Genomic DNA, 17,004 nt, shown 5'->3' with positions numbered 1-17,004 from the left:
AGCCCATACCCAAAAACCCAACACTTACACCCTAAAGCTGTAACTCTTAAACCTCAAAATTCTTGTTAGAAGAGTTTACTGATTGCCAATAGACTGAGCAAAAAAGGCCAGCAAGACACAGAACAAGCTTCCTAAATGGAGGCTATGTTTTCAATGACTCTTATCTCAAGTGGTAAAAGCAAGGATTCATCAGGAATCAAACCTCTAGTTCACATTTATTCTCCTAAGCAAGCAAAAAGTTCTCACAGTCACATTACTGCCTCCTTCAAACCTGATCAAGTATTCTTATATAATTTAAGATCTACTCCAGTTTTTCTCTTTAAAGTCTTTCTCAGGATCACTGGTATGACATTTAAAAATTTTATATTTATTTGGCACAACAGTCAAATAACTATATTTTAGTTCCCTTTTCCAATGTATTAAGACATTACAGTTGATGGATCAATTATTGAAGCAAATTTGTGATAAAATGCTGTATTTCTAAAAATAAACTGACATAGAGAACAGACTTGTGGTTGCCAAGGGGGAGGGGGGGTGGGGGAGGGATGGATTGGGAGTTTGACATTAGCAGATGCAAACTATTTTATACAGAATGGATAAACAACAAGGTCCTACTGTATAGCACAGGGAACTATATCCAATGTCCTGTGATAAACCATAATGGAAAAGAATATGAAAAATATATATACGCATAACCAAATCACTCTGCTGTACAGCAGAAACGCATTGTAAATCAACTCTACTTCAATAAAATAAAAATTTTAAAAAATAAATAAAAATAAACTGTTTAAAATAAATTCTCAGAACATTAAGAGGCACTGGAATCAGTTTGTTAGATCCTGTAGGGCCTTTCCTCTGACTGGGTAAACTCTCCATTTTCCCAAACTCCACAGTTAAAATTTGCTGCTGTGGATAAATGTAATTACAAAACTATAACCCATGAGAAAAGAAAAGTTAATAGCATAATTTATGCAAAATTCGCCTCAGGTTTTTGTTTTTCAAGAACTGACAAAATGGATGATGACTTGTTATTCTTTGATCAATTATCAGTTTGTTTAGTGTTTCATTCTCTGGCCCCAGTCTACTTTCCCAGCCCATCAATTCTAACAATTTTGCATCCCTGCAATCAGGATGCTTCCTACAATTGATGGCATCTTAGAATAGCCAATAGCTGAATGGCTGCCAGGATATAAATGTCACTGTTAAGCATGCTCAAACTTGGTTTGCTTGCAATTTTCTGTGGCACTTGATTGCAACCCCTCAATAGTTCATTCAGCAAACCAATGAAGTAACATTTTAGGAAGGATTTAGGTTTCTTACCAGAAGGTTGTTCTGTTGACACCTTCTGATAAAATCAAGAAAGCACCAGCATCAAAACTTGCAGAGTGGGTGAAAATTCTTGGAAGAAAATCCTGGAGATAATAGAGGAGAGCTCTTTTAAAGTATGCTTGCAACATCAATGCTCTCCATGGCACTGAGGAAGATATTGTGAGAAGAAACACAATCATCTGAACCTGAAAATGTTTTAGCCAATTTATTTTGCTTCTATTTTCCTTATGTATGCAAATGTTTAAAAATAATCTTTCAGGTGATATAGAAAAGAATTTTAAAAGATAAAACTACCACTCATAAATCAATTGGCAACATTTCTTCTTTTTTAGTGCCTCTTACAACTGATGCCATTTTATTTTTTTATTTTTTTTTTGGATGCCATTTTAAATACAATGAAATTGTATGGCTCTTCCACTGATTTCCCAAATCTACATATGGAAAAATAACCTGTTCCCTGGACTCTAAAACCCAACTTCCAATTACACATCTCTACCCATGGCTTACTTTTATACCTAAAATCAATCAACATGTCAACAGTCAGTATCATCTGCTGTCCTGCTTTTGCACTCTACACATGTATGATCCATTTTACAGGATTAAAAAAAAAAAGTGAATACAGCAAACTATTTCTTAATCAGGGTTCTATGAGAATACAGCCCAATCACTAAGTCATTCATTGTGTGTAATAAACTTCTCTCCCATGCATCTAGAATAGTACTAGCCATGCACAATCCTTGGAAGAATTGAGAAAACGGTGTTCCTCAGCTTTATAGTTCAGATGAGAAACTATAAGGTTGAGAAAACTGACTTAGGGACTCCCAGACCTAAGCAATTTTACACGAGTCTCAGTCTGCAAACTGAAGGAGTTGAAGCTTCTTAAACTAAGGTAATTCCTAGGCACTCAAAGGTGTGCCAAGAATACTTAAAGCCACTCCTTCTCCCCCCAAAATACTACGGTTAATCTTCCTGGAACTTTTATGTCAAGTAATTTAAAGAATTTAATAAACACTTTATGTTTCTGGACTGTGTATACATTTAACAGATACAGAAAGAACTCCTTATTAGGGAAAGGGAAAAAAACACTTACTGAGCAATACAATATACTGGTTTTACTGTTAAGACTGGTCTCAGATCCACTACTTACTATGCAGTAGGTAAAAGAAGAGAGGGCCCAGAGCAGTAAGGTAAGGAAAATAAGACACTTTTAACTGGCTTTACTTGCCCAAAAGCAAGTCACAATATCCTCCTTTAGGAACTCTTTATGGTCTTCCCAGAGCACCCCAGAGACTATTTGGAGCAATTCTCAGAAGGTTCTATCAATCCTGAATGGGACCCAGCTCTCCTAGATGGTGGACTTCCTCCCATCCCAATCTTAGAAGTGAGGAAGATCTGGCTGATGAGTACAGTACCTAATTTCCCCATGTGCAAACAAAAACGAAACAAAAAAAAACTTTAAAACAGAGAATTATTATTTAATACATGGTGCTAGCACAACTGCCTATGATATTCAAAATAAGACTTGATGTAGTAAATATGAAATAAACAAATAAAACACTTTAAGAAAACCTAAGGAACTGTATGTATAATCTGGACACAGGCTGTCTTAACCAGGCTGGAAACCCTGAACCCTTAACAGGGAAAAAGTACTTCAGTATGTAAAAAACAGAACTTCTCTATGGCCCGGGATACCAGAGAGTTAAATTATAGATGGGGAGGGGGTATTCATATAATGAGTCCTAAGAAATCTCAAAAAGCAAAAAAGGACATCCCGGAAGGAAAATGGGGATAAACAAGTAATTTATGGAAAAGCAAATCCAAATGGCCAACAAACATTAAAATTCCCATGTGGGGATTTGCAAATCAAAGTTGCAACCTTTACATCCAAGAGATTCACAGAAATCAAAGATTATAATGCCTATTTCTGGCAAGGATGTAATTAAAAAAAAAGCTGACATTCATCAATTGAGAAAATACAAAGTGTTAAGCCTTTCAGAATGCAATCTGTTAACATTTATTAGAGTTAACAGGTAAAAGTTCCCTTCCACCAAGCTATCTCGCTCTTTGAAACCTATCCAATGGAAACACACATGGAGCAGAAAAAAAACTGAAAACAAAATGTCTATTAACTAGGGAATGGCTGGATTTCACAGTAATTCTTATGGTGAAATATGTAACCATTAAAAAATAAATTACACTCCAACAGAAAATGGCCAAGATGTAGATTATCTTATTTCTATAGCGCAATACTGAAAAACACCTACGTTTGTATCTGAATGTGCATCTATGTACATTCTATGAGGATGAAGAAAAATCTGGCACAATGTATACTTGGCTATAAACAGGCTACCTAAATGGATTGTGAATGAGAGATCATGTGGAAAAGGGAAACCAAGGGAAAAAGAAAAAAATTTACAATAAAGCAAGTCTGTATACGCTTATACATATGTATAAAATTATACACTTGCATATGCATGTATAAATATTTTTAAAGAGTTGAGATTATCCTTAATACTCTGTCAATCTGCACTATTTCCATACAGCACATATATACAGACATTACCACTCCCCACATCTTTTTAATTTTTCCATCTCTAGTGACCTCAAATCCACATTCTAAGTAATAAACTCGTTTGTTTGATGTTTACATACAACATCTAAAAGATCTGGGTTGTTATTTGATTCCAGTAATGAGCACATTCAAGACTGCTGCAATCGGGCTTCCTTGGTGGCGCAGTGGTTGAGAGTCCGCCTGCCGATGCAGCGGACATGGGTTCGTGCCCCGCTCCGGGAAGATCCCACATGCCGCAGAGCGACTGGGCCCATGAGCCATGGCCGCTGAGCCTGCGCGTCCGGAGCCTGTGCTCCGCAACAGGAGAGGCCACAGCAGGGAGAGGCCTGCGTACCCCAAAAAAGACTGCTGCAATCAAAAATTTTCTTAACTTCAAACAATACACACTTTTATTTTAAAGGACCTACATCTATGTCCCGAAATTATTTCCAATCAATGGACACATGTTCTACAAATAAAATCCACAAATTTACTAATTACATTATGTATTACAGAAATTATTGCATCATTATGGAGTATGTTCTTTTAAGGAAAAAAGTTACTCAAGGCAAGCCTTCAGCATCCCTTAGTACTGAACATTTACCTGTTCTGAATAAAAAATGACAATGAAAATGTGAGGATTTCATAAGAATACATAAATATCTACTAATGCTTACATACTAGTAATGTTCTTGGCTTATTAATTTCACAAGTTTATAATATCCAACAGTTCCTGAAATAGAAAGACTCAGAGGTTTCAAATGGCCACACAAAACTATAATGACTTTCCTGTTGCCAAGAGCTGAGTTGAAGTTCTCTATAATTCTATATATGCATTAAGTTCTGGGACATATCTGAGCTTGACCAGGATCAATGTATAACCCCTCAAAAAAAAATTTAAGTTCAGCTTGAATCAAAATCACAAATAATTTAGTTTTGTATATATGCATTTATACAAATATTAACAAGTCAAAAGAGTGTCTAGAAACCAAGAATGACTGATCCATTTGTTCATTCAACAAATATGTACTGAAGGTCTACTAATGAACTATACATATCAAGTCACTGGAAAACTTAAGACTTGAAAATAACCTGGAAAACTATTAAAGCAAAAAGCTATGAAGCAAGAAAAGTTCTACTTTTTTTTTTTTTTTTGGCCACGCTGTGCAGCATCAGGATCTTAGTTCCCCGACCACGGACTGAACCCCTGCCCCCTGCATTGGGAGCACAGAGTCTTAACCGCTGGACCGCCAAGAAGTCCCAAGAAGTTTTACTATTATTAATTAGCCAGAATAAGAAGGCACGGAGATAGGAACCCGAAAAATGAGATTCCTGATTCTGAAGAAATACTAACAGGGAAATGCCATGTTGCTTTGCCAACAACAACTATAAATTTCATAATTATTACTGGGGAGACCTCTACTCATGCTCCCAAAAAAGCTAAGCAAAAAATGCTGAGGCTAGAGTATGGAAGACAAGTTATAACAACTAACATTTAACTTAGATTTAACTTTGGTTCAACTTTGCCATGGCTATCAGCCTCTTTAATGTAAGGAAAAATAAATTGAAGAGATTGTTGTTCGTGTAAATAGATATTACACGTACAGATTAAATAACAAAAGTAATGCTTTGCATTACTTAATTTTGTTTTGCTCAAGCTATTCTATATTTGGTCCTAGAAAATTTAGATTTGGTCCTAGAAAATTTTACACCAGCGTCACAATAGAATTTACTACTATTAGCTAAACATCTGCCAAAGAATATTCTCAAGCCTTTTGATAACTACTGTGTCACACCTTAAAATTCGAACAGGACGTTTCATACATATACACATATAAAAAAGCATTTCAAACATTTCCCAAAATACCTTACATATAACAAACACTATAAAGCTAGCAATTAAGGATGGTATAAATCACAACTATCCAGCACAAATTATAATTTGAGCCATATGTCTAGTTTTAAAATTTCTAAGTATATTAAAATAAGTAAAAAGAAACAGGTGAAGTTAATTTTAATAATTTTAACCCTATATATCCAAAATATTATTTCAACATGTAATCAAAATTTTAAAACTGCAGTCTTACATTCCTTTTTTCATACTAAGTCTTTGAAATCTAGTATAACTTTTACAATTAAAGCACATCTCAATTCAGGCTAGTATATTTCAGCCCCATGATGAGTGGCTACCATCAGAAAGGGCAGATTTCTGTAATGTGAAGCAAAGCTCAAATCATTTCTCCAGGAATCCTCCCAATTCAGTCCTCTTGACTCCCACTGTATTGATCAGAATTTATAATTAATAATTTGATAAGCCATATATTCGTACTTGGAAAAAAAAATCACATAATGGTTAGAGATCAGGCTCTCTGAAGTTCAAAACATCATTATGAATCTTGAATCAGCCTATTAATTTTATGGATAGATTCGCTTAGCCTCACTTTCCTCAACTGGGGTAACATTATCTCTTTCACTGTGACTGAGAGGACTAAGTAAGATAAATTCATGTAAAGTACCTACACAGTCTGATAGTCTGAGTGCTCAGTAGATAATAGCTTGTTATTGTTGTTAGAGCTAGATAGGACCTTAGTGAACTAACAACCTAGCAGATTCCACCACTTGATAAACTGTCAAAAGAAATCCAAGTGCCTCATACTGCGGATGAAAAACCTAAGCCCTCACAAACTAGCTAGTACGAGAATTAGGGGTCAATCATAGAATGCATACTGCTCTTCAACTACAAAAAAGCAAGTCTGCTACATCCTTAACACTGTGGTAGAGAATTCAGTTCCTGAGTTGTTATTATCCTGTCAAGTGTCTGCCTTGTCTTCCTAGCTAAAACATAAGCTTACTGCCATGAGACTTCCTTTGGCGAACTTCTCATGCTATGCTGAACCAGGCAACTGGAAGTGAGAAGCCCTGGCGTTAAATCTCATTTCAGCTACAGTGTAATTGGGACGTTATTTAATCATTATTGTCAGTTTCCTAATATGTAAAATGAGGATAAAAACACATACCTCATGCAGTCCCTGAGAGAACAAAATCAGGAAATACATGTACAAGCCTCAAAGAATACACAGTAAACAGATAATAGTAAACTATTATTTTACTCGCAGAATACACACAAATATCTGAAGATACAAAAAATATAAAGGTGCATAGAAAGAAAAATATGGAAAAAGTATGTTTTCTGTAAGTAAAGCCAAGGCCTTGACAACAAATTCTCTAGATAGGTAAGATTACGGTTTGTTTTTTTAAATAAATTTATTTATTTTGGGTTGTATTGGGTCTTTGTTGCTGCACAAGGGCTTTCTCTAGTTGCAGCGCACAGGCTTCTCATTGCAGTGGCTTCTCTTGTTGCGGAGCACAGGCGTGGGCTTCAGTAGTTGTGGCACATGGGCTCAGTAGTTATGGCTCACGGGCTCTAGAGTGCAGGCTCGATAGTTGTGTCGCGGCATGTGGGATCTTCCTGGACCAGGGCTCAAACTCGTGTCCCCTGCATTGGCAGGTGGATTCTTAACCACTGCGCCACCAGGAAAGTGCCGAGATTACAGTTTTCTTTCTTTGCTTTTGTGTTTTCAGATTTTTCATTAATTACACATTGTTCTTGTAATACAAAAACAAAACTTCACAGGAAAAGTATTTAAATTTAATTTTTAAAAATTAGGGCTTCCCTGGTGGCGCAGTGGTTGAGAGTCCGCCTGCTGATGCAGGGGACACGGGATCGTGCCCCGGTCTGGGAAGATCCCACATGCCGCGGAGCGGCTGGGCCCATGAGCCATGGCCGCTGAGCCTGCGCGTCCGGAGCCTGTGCTCCGCAATGGGAGAGGCCACAGCAGTGAGAGGCCCGCGTACCGCAAAAAAAAAAAAAAAAAAAAAAAATTAAGTGGCCTTTTCATTTAGTTAAATCCTATTCTTTTACATATTTAAAAAACTGCATTTTAAAACATGTACAACAACAGCTTCGTAACATCTGGAACTGTATGTTCTTAACTTAATAGTGTCCCCAGTAAGAGAGCAACCATCTTTTCCTCAATTACTAATCTCCACAAAGAAATCAACAATATTCTACACTAACCTGAAGTCAGTACATTTTCAAAACACAACTCCTTTACTGTAACTCTACAGACCATCATCATTAGCAATAATAAACCTATTACATAATTTAATTACTCTCAAATTTCATTTAAATATTAAACTAAAGCAAAAAGGAAATTTTGCAAATATTATAGCACTTTAAAATGTTCTATAGTTGATCAATTACACAGTCAAAACCAGAAATCACGGAGCTCTAAAAGTAATTCTATCTTCTACAGAGAAGGCCTGAAAATTCATTCAGCCATCTTAGAGATCACACATTTCCCTGGAACACCATGGAAACTTTCCTCTCCAAGAGCCAGAAATTGAGTGACTTACTTTCAACTTCTATTTAAAATTATATTCTGCTCATGGCTATGCAAGCTGCAATGCTATTACAAAGCTTAAAATCATATACATCAGTTAAAAAGCACTTTAATGACCCCAAATGGGCACAAGGCTTTTTTGGGGTTAACGAAAATGTTCTAAAATAAGATTGTGGTAATGGTTACACAATTCTGTAAATACACTACCAGAGAATGTAAATTCCATCTGAAAGCTTTAAAAAGGAAACAAAAAGAAAAAAGGCATCTTAAATGACCAGTAGTATAAACCCTATGATGCCTCACTCCAGATAAAAAAGGCTATAAAAGCGAATTTTTATATAAAATTACATCCCCCATCAAGTGCTTAATTACCATATTTCCCATTCTTCCCAACCCCTATAGAGTTATCTGGCTTCAAACAAGAGTATATCAAGTTTTTATGTCTTTAACTACCATAGATCCACTGTTAAGTAAAAAGTACAGGATGCAGAACAAAGTATTTAGTATGCAATCATTTGTGTAAATATTTGGGGGGAAAAAAGAAACTATCCTATTTTGGGGTTGAATCTTCTTCACCGGTTCCAATTATTTTGTGCAATTAAGTTTCAGTTCCACTAAAAATCTTTAATCAATATCTACAGCGCACTGCCTCAAGCATGATACTGGCTACTAATCCCTTGACTTTGAAATTCTTCAATGGCAATTCGCATTTACAGCCAAGTGTGTTGGGGGTAGGCAGGGCAGAGAAAAGGGGAGAAAATGAGGAGGAAAATCACAATCACCTGTATATTGAAAACCACCACTGAAAGAAAAGAATACACCAAAATGTTACCTGCTGTTATCTCAAGGCAACTTCTGGTTTTTTCTGATAGTTTCTAAAATCCCTCACTGACCATGTATTATTTTTTAAATTAAAAAAAAATTACTTAAAATAAAATTACTTCCACACTAAACAAAAGCCAAGCTGAAAACTCTACACAGTATCTGTATGATTATGTTTAGGACATTCTGGAAAAGGCAAAACTATGGGGACAGAAACCACCCCAGGTTCTGAGGGTGTGGAGAGAGGATGACTGCAAAGGGGCAGGATAGAAATTAAGGGGATGGTGGAACTATTCTATCCCTCCATGCTAGTGGTAGTGGTTACACAACTGTTAGCATTTATCAAAGCTCACATAACTGTATGACAAAAAAGATGCACTTTACCATATGCAAATTAATCTCAAAAAATTCATGTAATTAAATTAATAAAACTGCTTCTGCGGTGAGCCAATATTTTTTCCAAGCGGACAGTTTCATGGGATAAAAAATACTGTAGGGCTTCTCTGGTGGCGCATTGGTTGAGAGTCCGCCTGCCGATGCAGGGGACGCGGGTTCGTGCCCCGGTCCGGGAGGATCCCACATGCCTCGGAGCGGCTGGGCCCATGAGCCATGGCCGCTGAGTCTGCGCGTCCAGAGCCTGTGCTCCGTAACGGGAGAGGCCACAACAGTGAGAGGCCCGTGTAACGCAAAAAAAAAAAAAAAAAAATACTGTAGACTACTGAACTACTTCAAAAGCCTCATTTTATACAAAAGACTATAGCCCAGGGATATTTGGTCAAGGGTGCATTGCTAGACAATGTTAAGTAAGCTTAAGTATGTACAGACCTAGAATTCCCATGTGTTTAACTTCAAATGCACAGCTCCTTCCACTTCATCATGCTCACTATTTCAGAGTTCGAAGACCGTAGTTTACACATAGTGCATGTACAAATGGAATATGGTAGGACATAAAATTCCAAACGTTCTAGTGCTATCTCAGTAGAGACAACGTGACTAGGGTCCTTCCCAACCTCTGCCAAAAAACCACGTTACTTTACTTTGTTAGACAAAAATGGGTAATGGAATCAAAGTCTAAGAATCAAGCAGATTTTGTAGAGTATGGATAGGTATCAACAACAAAATACTTTGGAGTTCCAAAATGGCGGCATTTGATTCGTGAATTGCCAAAAGCAAAATAAAACAACAAAAAAACTTTGGGAAACCGAAGTAAGTTGGTAAACAATCTTTACTAAAACATTCAAACTGACGATCTTATTCAACCTTATAAATTAAAAAAAATAATAAATGTATAGCAGGTGAACAACATAAATAAAATATACTTGGATAAAAAGAAATGGTGTTGTATCTACCATCAACATGCTGAAAATAATTTGTTAAGGCAAAATAATCTTTTCTGTATTTCGATATGCCAGGAAAAAATGCATACCTCCATTACACAAGAACTGAATAGCCAAATAGTAAAAATGATACAAATATGATGAACCTTATCTATCCTTGACAAGAAAAAGTATAAGCCCATTCTTTGTGCATTGTGCCACAATTGTATCTGCTGTCGTTCAGAGAAGGCAGCCATTAGGTTTAAGAACAGAAGGGGACTTCCGTGGAAGTGCAGTGGTTAAGACTTCGCCTTCCATGCAGGCGGTATGGGCCGGATCCCTGGTAGGGGAACTAAGATCCCACATGCCTCTCAGCCAAAAAAACCAAAGCATAAAACAGAAGCAAGAGTTGTAACAAATTCAATAAAGACTTTTAAAATATGGTCCACATCAAAGAAAATCTTAAATAAAGAACAGAAGTTAATTAAGTATCTACTCAAATTTTACTCGTCTTTTCTCTGACACCTAGTTGTAAACCTAGACTGATAATGTAACCAGTCACACATTAAAGGATTAAAGGACTCCTTTCCACCAAGCAGTCCCAGTTTTTACTTCATGCTAACCACCTTAAGATTTAAACTTGTAAATACTTACGGAGATCCTTCAGAGCCAACTGTGATTCCCCACCATGCTATTACCAAGTGATAACTAAACCAATTCCACATAGCTAATTAGCAAACTAGGAAAGGAAAAGCAACACTGAAACTAGGAATTATGACCACGTAGTAAAAAAAATTCTGTGCGGGATAAAAGGCACGCTGAAACGAAACCCAGTGAGAATACATTCTGCGTACTCACAATACTACTCCTGTATTAGGAGAAGGCCCTTCATAAAAATAGCCAGGACTCTCAAACATTTGAGATGCTGGCTTAGTGACACTGACTGACAGACAACAGCTGGGGAGATTTTGTATTGATCTTGTAACCTCGTGGCATACTTTGGGAGAAAGGGAGAATCGGGAGAAAGGACCGTTATAATGGCAAAAATAAACTGTAAGGATTTCATTTTCATCTATGTCACCCCTACACTGGAAGCCCCTACTAAATTCCTCTACTCTCGAATTCCTCTTCCGTTTTCCAGATCCGATCCCACAGTAATGCACCTCCTTCCACCCGATGGAAACAAAAAACCTCGGGGGGGGGGGTTCAACACCTTCCCCAAACACTGGGTACTAACTGATAAAGAAACTAGTCACCTCCCCACCTGTGTCTCCTTAATCCATTTCACATTTTAAATCTTAAAGCCTAGAACTCTCGCCTTTTCTTCCGTAATAGAGGAGCTAAGGCGCCGCCCAATTTCCCAGGCCGCAAAAAATATTTCTACCCGCCACATTTCAAGATTTTCTAGTTTTCTCTTCGATCCTAACCCTCAATCCGGCACCCGCTCCCCCTTCAGACACAGAAGTTTATTAGCCCGAAACCCTAGTACAAAGGTGAATTCCTAAGATTCCGCGAGGCGCCCCCCCCCAAGGGGGTGGGGAGGGGTCGGAGCAGCGGGCCGAGGCGCTCCCGCTCGGCCCAGTCCGAGGGGCGGGGGAGCGGCTGTGACCACACAATCCCACCACCTCCTTTCACGACTGCCCCCAACCTCCCGGAGCTCGGGCCTGCTCCCAGGGAGCTCCCTGCCGCCATTCGGCTTCTCCTCACCGGCCCGCCAAGGGCCACACGAGCATCCAAGAAGAAGATTAATAAATAGGAATACGCAAAAGATATCCGACGTGTTGTTTCAAAACATAACGGAGCCCGGGCCCCCGAGACCGTTAAACCGCGGGTGGAGGGGGGAGAAGCGATGAACCTAGCGGCCTCGGGCTTTGGCCTAGCCGCCATTTTCGACCCCAAACCTCACTCTCTAGGACCACCAACCCTCCCTCAAACCGGCCCCAGGCCCCAGAAGACCCGACAAAGCGGCAAAAGGGTCAGTACCTTGTAGAAAGCCCCGTTGGAGCCGCGAACCTCCACCGTCAGCTCCGCCATGTTGGAACCGCAAAGGCCGCTGGGAAGAGATTCTAGAAACTTTCCAACCAGAGAGGAGGAGGGGGAGGGGCGTGAAGGAGGCAGGGGGAGGGACGGGGAAAACGGGGCGGGGACTGGGATCCCCCGCCCCACACCCTTGGGGTCTCACCGCGCAGTCCTGATTCTCCCAGTGGGAGCCCCCCCGCTCCTTACATCGCTAGCCCCCGGCTCCGCCCGCCGCCGCAACGTTCTGTTCGCCTCCCGACACAATCGCCCGACCTTGTTGACCCGCCCCTACGTTCCCGCCCCCCAGTGCCCGCAGCTTACCAGCCCCAGCCTGTGCGGTCCTCCAGCCAGCCGGGACTAAACTGGCCCGGCGGGCGCCGCGTGTCCCACGCTTCTGCGTTCTGCCGGTTTCGGGCATCCTGCCCTGAAACTTCCTTGAGGTTCTGGTAACCCTGAAGTAGCTTCCCCACCCAGAGAAGCCCCCACTCTGGGGGCTTCAGACGCCCACTGGCACAAACTTTGGGGGAAAGAGGGAGCCTAAAAATGGATATACAGTGGGCTCTAAATTGTCTCGCCTCGGTCTTAAAAAAAAATCGGTGGCCTCCACCTGACTCCACACTGTTCGGCCCAGCTCTCTCCTCACCTGTTACCACTTTAGCTGTTTAAAAAGTCAAACTAATTACGTCCAGTTCAACTTAGCTGTGTTTCCAAGCCGCAGCAAAATGTAGGGGGTAATATCATTGTTAGAAGGTAATCAGGGAAACGAGAGAGAGGGAGAGCAAGTTTTCCCCTGCTGCAGTGCATGCGAACTTCCAGAAACAGGATAAGAGCAGAACCAATTTGGCTTTTCTACCAGAACCTGCAGCAATACCGTAAGCGTTATGATTGAGATACTTTGAATATTTGTTTTAACAATAAAAGTTTTTCCCAAAGCAAGACATTTGGAAATAATAGTGGAAGTATTCTTTTCTGTGTGTTGTCTTACCGTTTTGACAGAAAAACTCTGGAAAAGGATGCTTTGCTGGCATTCTACCGCCTCAAGGAAATGCCCACTGGCCTAGCCCTAGCCTTTCTGGGGAAAGGGGGCGGGGGGGGGGGTGTCCTTTAAAAATGTACATAACGTTCCATCAGCACTTCTACATCTCCAAAGGTTAGGAAAGGAAATGGAGGCTTCAAAAGTGCACCATATTGCTATGTACAGAATGTTCTTTATAAAATGTTCATCACTGTGAGGAAAACGCAAACACACTAACCCATCAATGAGTAATAGCCACCATTTACTAAGGGCTTCACGTGTCCAACACTTTATATACCATCTTATTATGATCCTTCAGAACTACAATGCCCTAGTTTGCTTTTTTTCCAACAGCTTTATTGAGATATAATTCACGCACCATACAATTCTTCCATTTAAGGCATACAGTTCAATGGTTTTTAGTATATTCATACAGTTGTGCAATCATCTCCACAATCAATTTGAGAACATTTTCACCACTCCCGCAAAAAACCCTTTCACCTGTTGATAGTCACGCCCCATTTCAGCCCAACTCCCAAAGCCCTAGGCAACCGCTAGTCTGCTTTTTGTCTCTATAGATTTGCCTAATCTAGACATTTCATACAAATGGAATCATATAATATGTGGTCTTTTATGACTAGCTTCTTTCAGTTAACATAGTATTTTCAAGAGTCAGCCATGTTGTAGCATATACCACTATTCATTCCTTTTTATTATCAAAAATACCATTGTATGATATACCACATCATTTTACTTATTCATTCATCTGTTGATGGCCAGTTGGTTCGTTTCCACTTTTTTAGCTGTTAGGAATAATGCCGATATGAAGATTCCAACACCAGTTATTGTATAGACAGATCTTTTAACTGCTCTTGGGTATACACTTGGAATTGGAATTGCTGACTCATGGCAACTCCATGTTTAAGCTTTTGAAGAATTGCCAGACTCTTTTCCAAAGCAGCCACACCATTTGCATTCCCACCAGCAATGTATGAGTGTCCTACTTTGTTTTACAGATCTTCCTTCCTTCTTCCCTTCTCTTCCTTCCTTTCTTCTTCCTTCCTTGGCCTTCGCATTTGTTTCTCAATGTGAGTGACTTTGGGTAGGGCTGTGATAGTTCCGTTTGGACCAAGGCCAAATTATCTTAACTTTGAAGAATAAAGATTGGTCCTCTTCAGGTCTTGCATGCTAAAAACATTTTGAGTTTGGACAACCCCCTCTCCCCCCACCAAACCCCTTCCCACCAACACTTTACTACTCCTGCTAGGTAGACCTTATGATTTCCATTAAGCAATTGAGATTTGCAGCAACTGTTACCGACCAGGGTTCTTGGCCTCCTTAATCAACAGAAATTGATGAGGTCAGAAAAGAAACCCAGGCAAGGCTTTATTGGGGCCCCTGCTGCAGCAAGGGGGATCGAGAACAAACAACACGTTCCCTTTTTTGCTCATTCCCTGAGGGGAGGGGGAGGCAAGCTTGTTCTTTATATGGGGTGAGGGTAGGGGTGTGTCCAGGGCTCAGGCCAGAGGGGTGCCTTAGTTGGTTTGCCCACCCCTTAGGTGGTGCATGGGGCATGCTCAGTACCCTGCTTTTGCTCCAAGCTCTTCAAAAGTGTTAGTTGGGATGTTGGTCTCTGTATCTTTTGTCCAGGATTTGCCCTAACTGTGCATGCCTGCAGTTATTTTTAGTCCCATAGACTTTCTTTGTATTTTGTTGCTCGAGGAGCAGTGTGTCCAGGTGCAAGCACTGCAGCAAAGGGGCCCAGGTCCCAGCAAAGGGGCCCAGGACCCAGCCTGTCTCACAACCAGTCATTTACCTAAGACCTCATAAGTTTTAAGTTAGCAGAACTAGATTTATGTCCCCCACATTTCCATTTTCAAAGCCTACCTCCCGACCCTGTTTGCTGCCCCCATGTTATACTCATAATAGAATATTACACAAATTTTAAAATTTTGTTATAGATCTATATTCATCATCTTGAAAAGACATTCATTATTAAAAGGAAAAGAATGTCAATTATATCTCAATAAAACTGGGAAATAAGTAAAACTTTTAAAGAAAGGAAAAGTCACAAAACAGCAAACGTAATCACCTTTAAAATAATGTGTCTGCAGGACTTCCCTGGCGGTTCAGTGGTTAGGACTCTGCGCTTCCACTGCGGGAAGGCACAGATTCAATACATATATATATGGCTTGGAAATTCATATTAATAGTTGTATATTTCTGGAAGGTGGACTTATGGTTGACATGAATTTTATTATTTTTTTGCACTGTCTAAATTTTTTGGAATGAACATATCACTTGATTCTCAGGAAAAAAAAGTATTTTCATTTTTTAAAAACTATACCATGGATATTCCACAGCTGTTAGAGATAAAGTTTTAGAGGAATATTATATGAGTAAATGTCTATAATGTAACTATAAAGGGAAGACTGTCAAATACTGTATATGGAATCAATTTTGTACAGAAAATATATACATATATTGCATGAAAATATAAAGATGTTTACCAAAATGTTAACAGTGGTTATCTTCAGGCAGTTGCATTATGAATGATTATTTTTCTTCATGTTTTCTATGTTTTACAAATTTTCTACGTTGAAAAGTATTTCTTTTTTTTAAAATTATAAATTAAATAGGAAAATGTTCCTTAAAAATGTAATTAAATACACACATAATGAAACTTTGTACACACAGCTACTGGAACACTAAGAACTTAAGATTTCGATCAATTTTGTGGCACTATATTTAGTTTGAGTTGTCTTCATGAAATGTGATATGGAAACATGCTATCATCATTTTACATCTTCTCGAAGTTGTTCACTTGAAAATAATTTTAACTTGACTAAATAGAGACTACAGGAGTTTTTCTTCCTCAAGAAACAGAGATTTAGAAAGTCTAAAATAACTTTTAATTTTTATTTATTTTTTTTTTTTGCGGTACACGGGCCTCTCACTGTTGTGGCCTCTCCCATTGCGGAGCACAGGCTCCGGACGCGCAGGCTCAGCGGCCATGGCTCACGGGCCCAGCCGCTCCGCGGCATGTAGGATCTTCGCGGATCAGGGCACGAACCCATGTCCCCTGCATCGGCAGGCGGACTCTCAACCACTGCGCCACCAAGGAAGCCCATAAAAATAACTCTTAATATTTTAACCAACAGTTTCCAAAACAAATTGTGCCCTGTTTTATGAATAGCTGATAAAAGACTCTGGAGTCATAATTTAAAATATTTCAACTTTTGTTCTATAGGTATCTTTGATTTTTTTAATCACAATATATTATCAGACTTTGAGTATAAGAATTAATATAAAAGAAAATTACATTAAACCAAACTGTTGAGTTTAGTTGTCTTGATATTGTAGAGTCCCTATGAGATAGGCAACCCAGGATGAAGGAAGAAGGAAACCATACCAGGGACTTCTCTGGTGACGCAGTGATGAAGACTCTGTGCTCCCAATGCAGGGGGCCCGGGTTCAATCCCTGGTCAGGGAACTAGATCCCACGTGCATGCTGCAAGTAAAAGTTCCCATGCCACAACTAAAGAGCCA

General features: G+C 39.4%; 1 protein-coding gene across 6 annotated transcripts in view; it reads right to left on the bottom strand.

The window, feature by feature from the left end:
- The window catches only part of FXR1 (FMR1 autosomal homolog 1), a 57,551-nt gene extending 44,919 nt beyond the window's left edge, over nucleotides 1–12,632 (bottom strand). For 5 of the 6 annotated variants that reach the window (XM_033403092.2, XM_049710651.1, XM_033403093.2 and 2 more), the window contains exon 1: nucleotides 12,405–12,623. In XM_033403092.2, the coding sequence (XP_033258983.1) occupies nucleotides 12,405–12,455 (51 nt within the window). In that variant the 5' untranslated portion in view covers nucleotides 12,456–12,623. Of the gene's footprint in view, nucleotides 1–12,404 lie in introns of all 6 variants that reach the window. The other variant, XM_049710652.1, reaches the window with a different exon arrangement.
- Nucleotides 12,633–17,004: the final 4,372 nt, after the last annotated feature.

This window comes from Orcinus orca, chromosome 5 (assembly GCF_937001465.1).
Source record: "Orcinus orca chromosome 5, mOrcOrc1.1, whole genome shotgun sequence".
Lineage (NCBI taxonomy): Eukaryota > Metazoa > Chordata > Mammalia > Artiodactyla > Delphinidae > Orcinus > Orcinus orca.
Note: the sequence above shows the minus strand (reverse complement) of the source record. Positions and strands in the feature narration are given on the sequence as shown.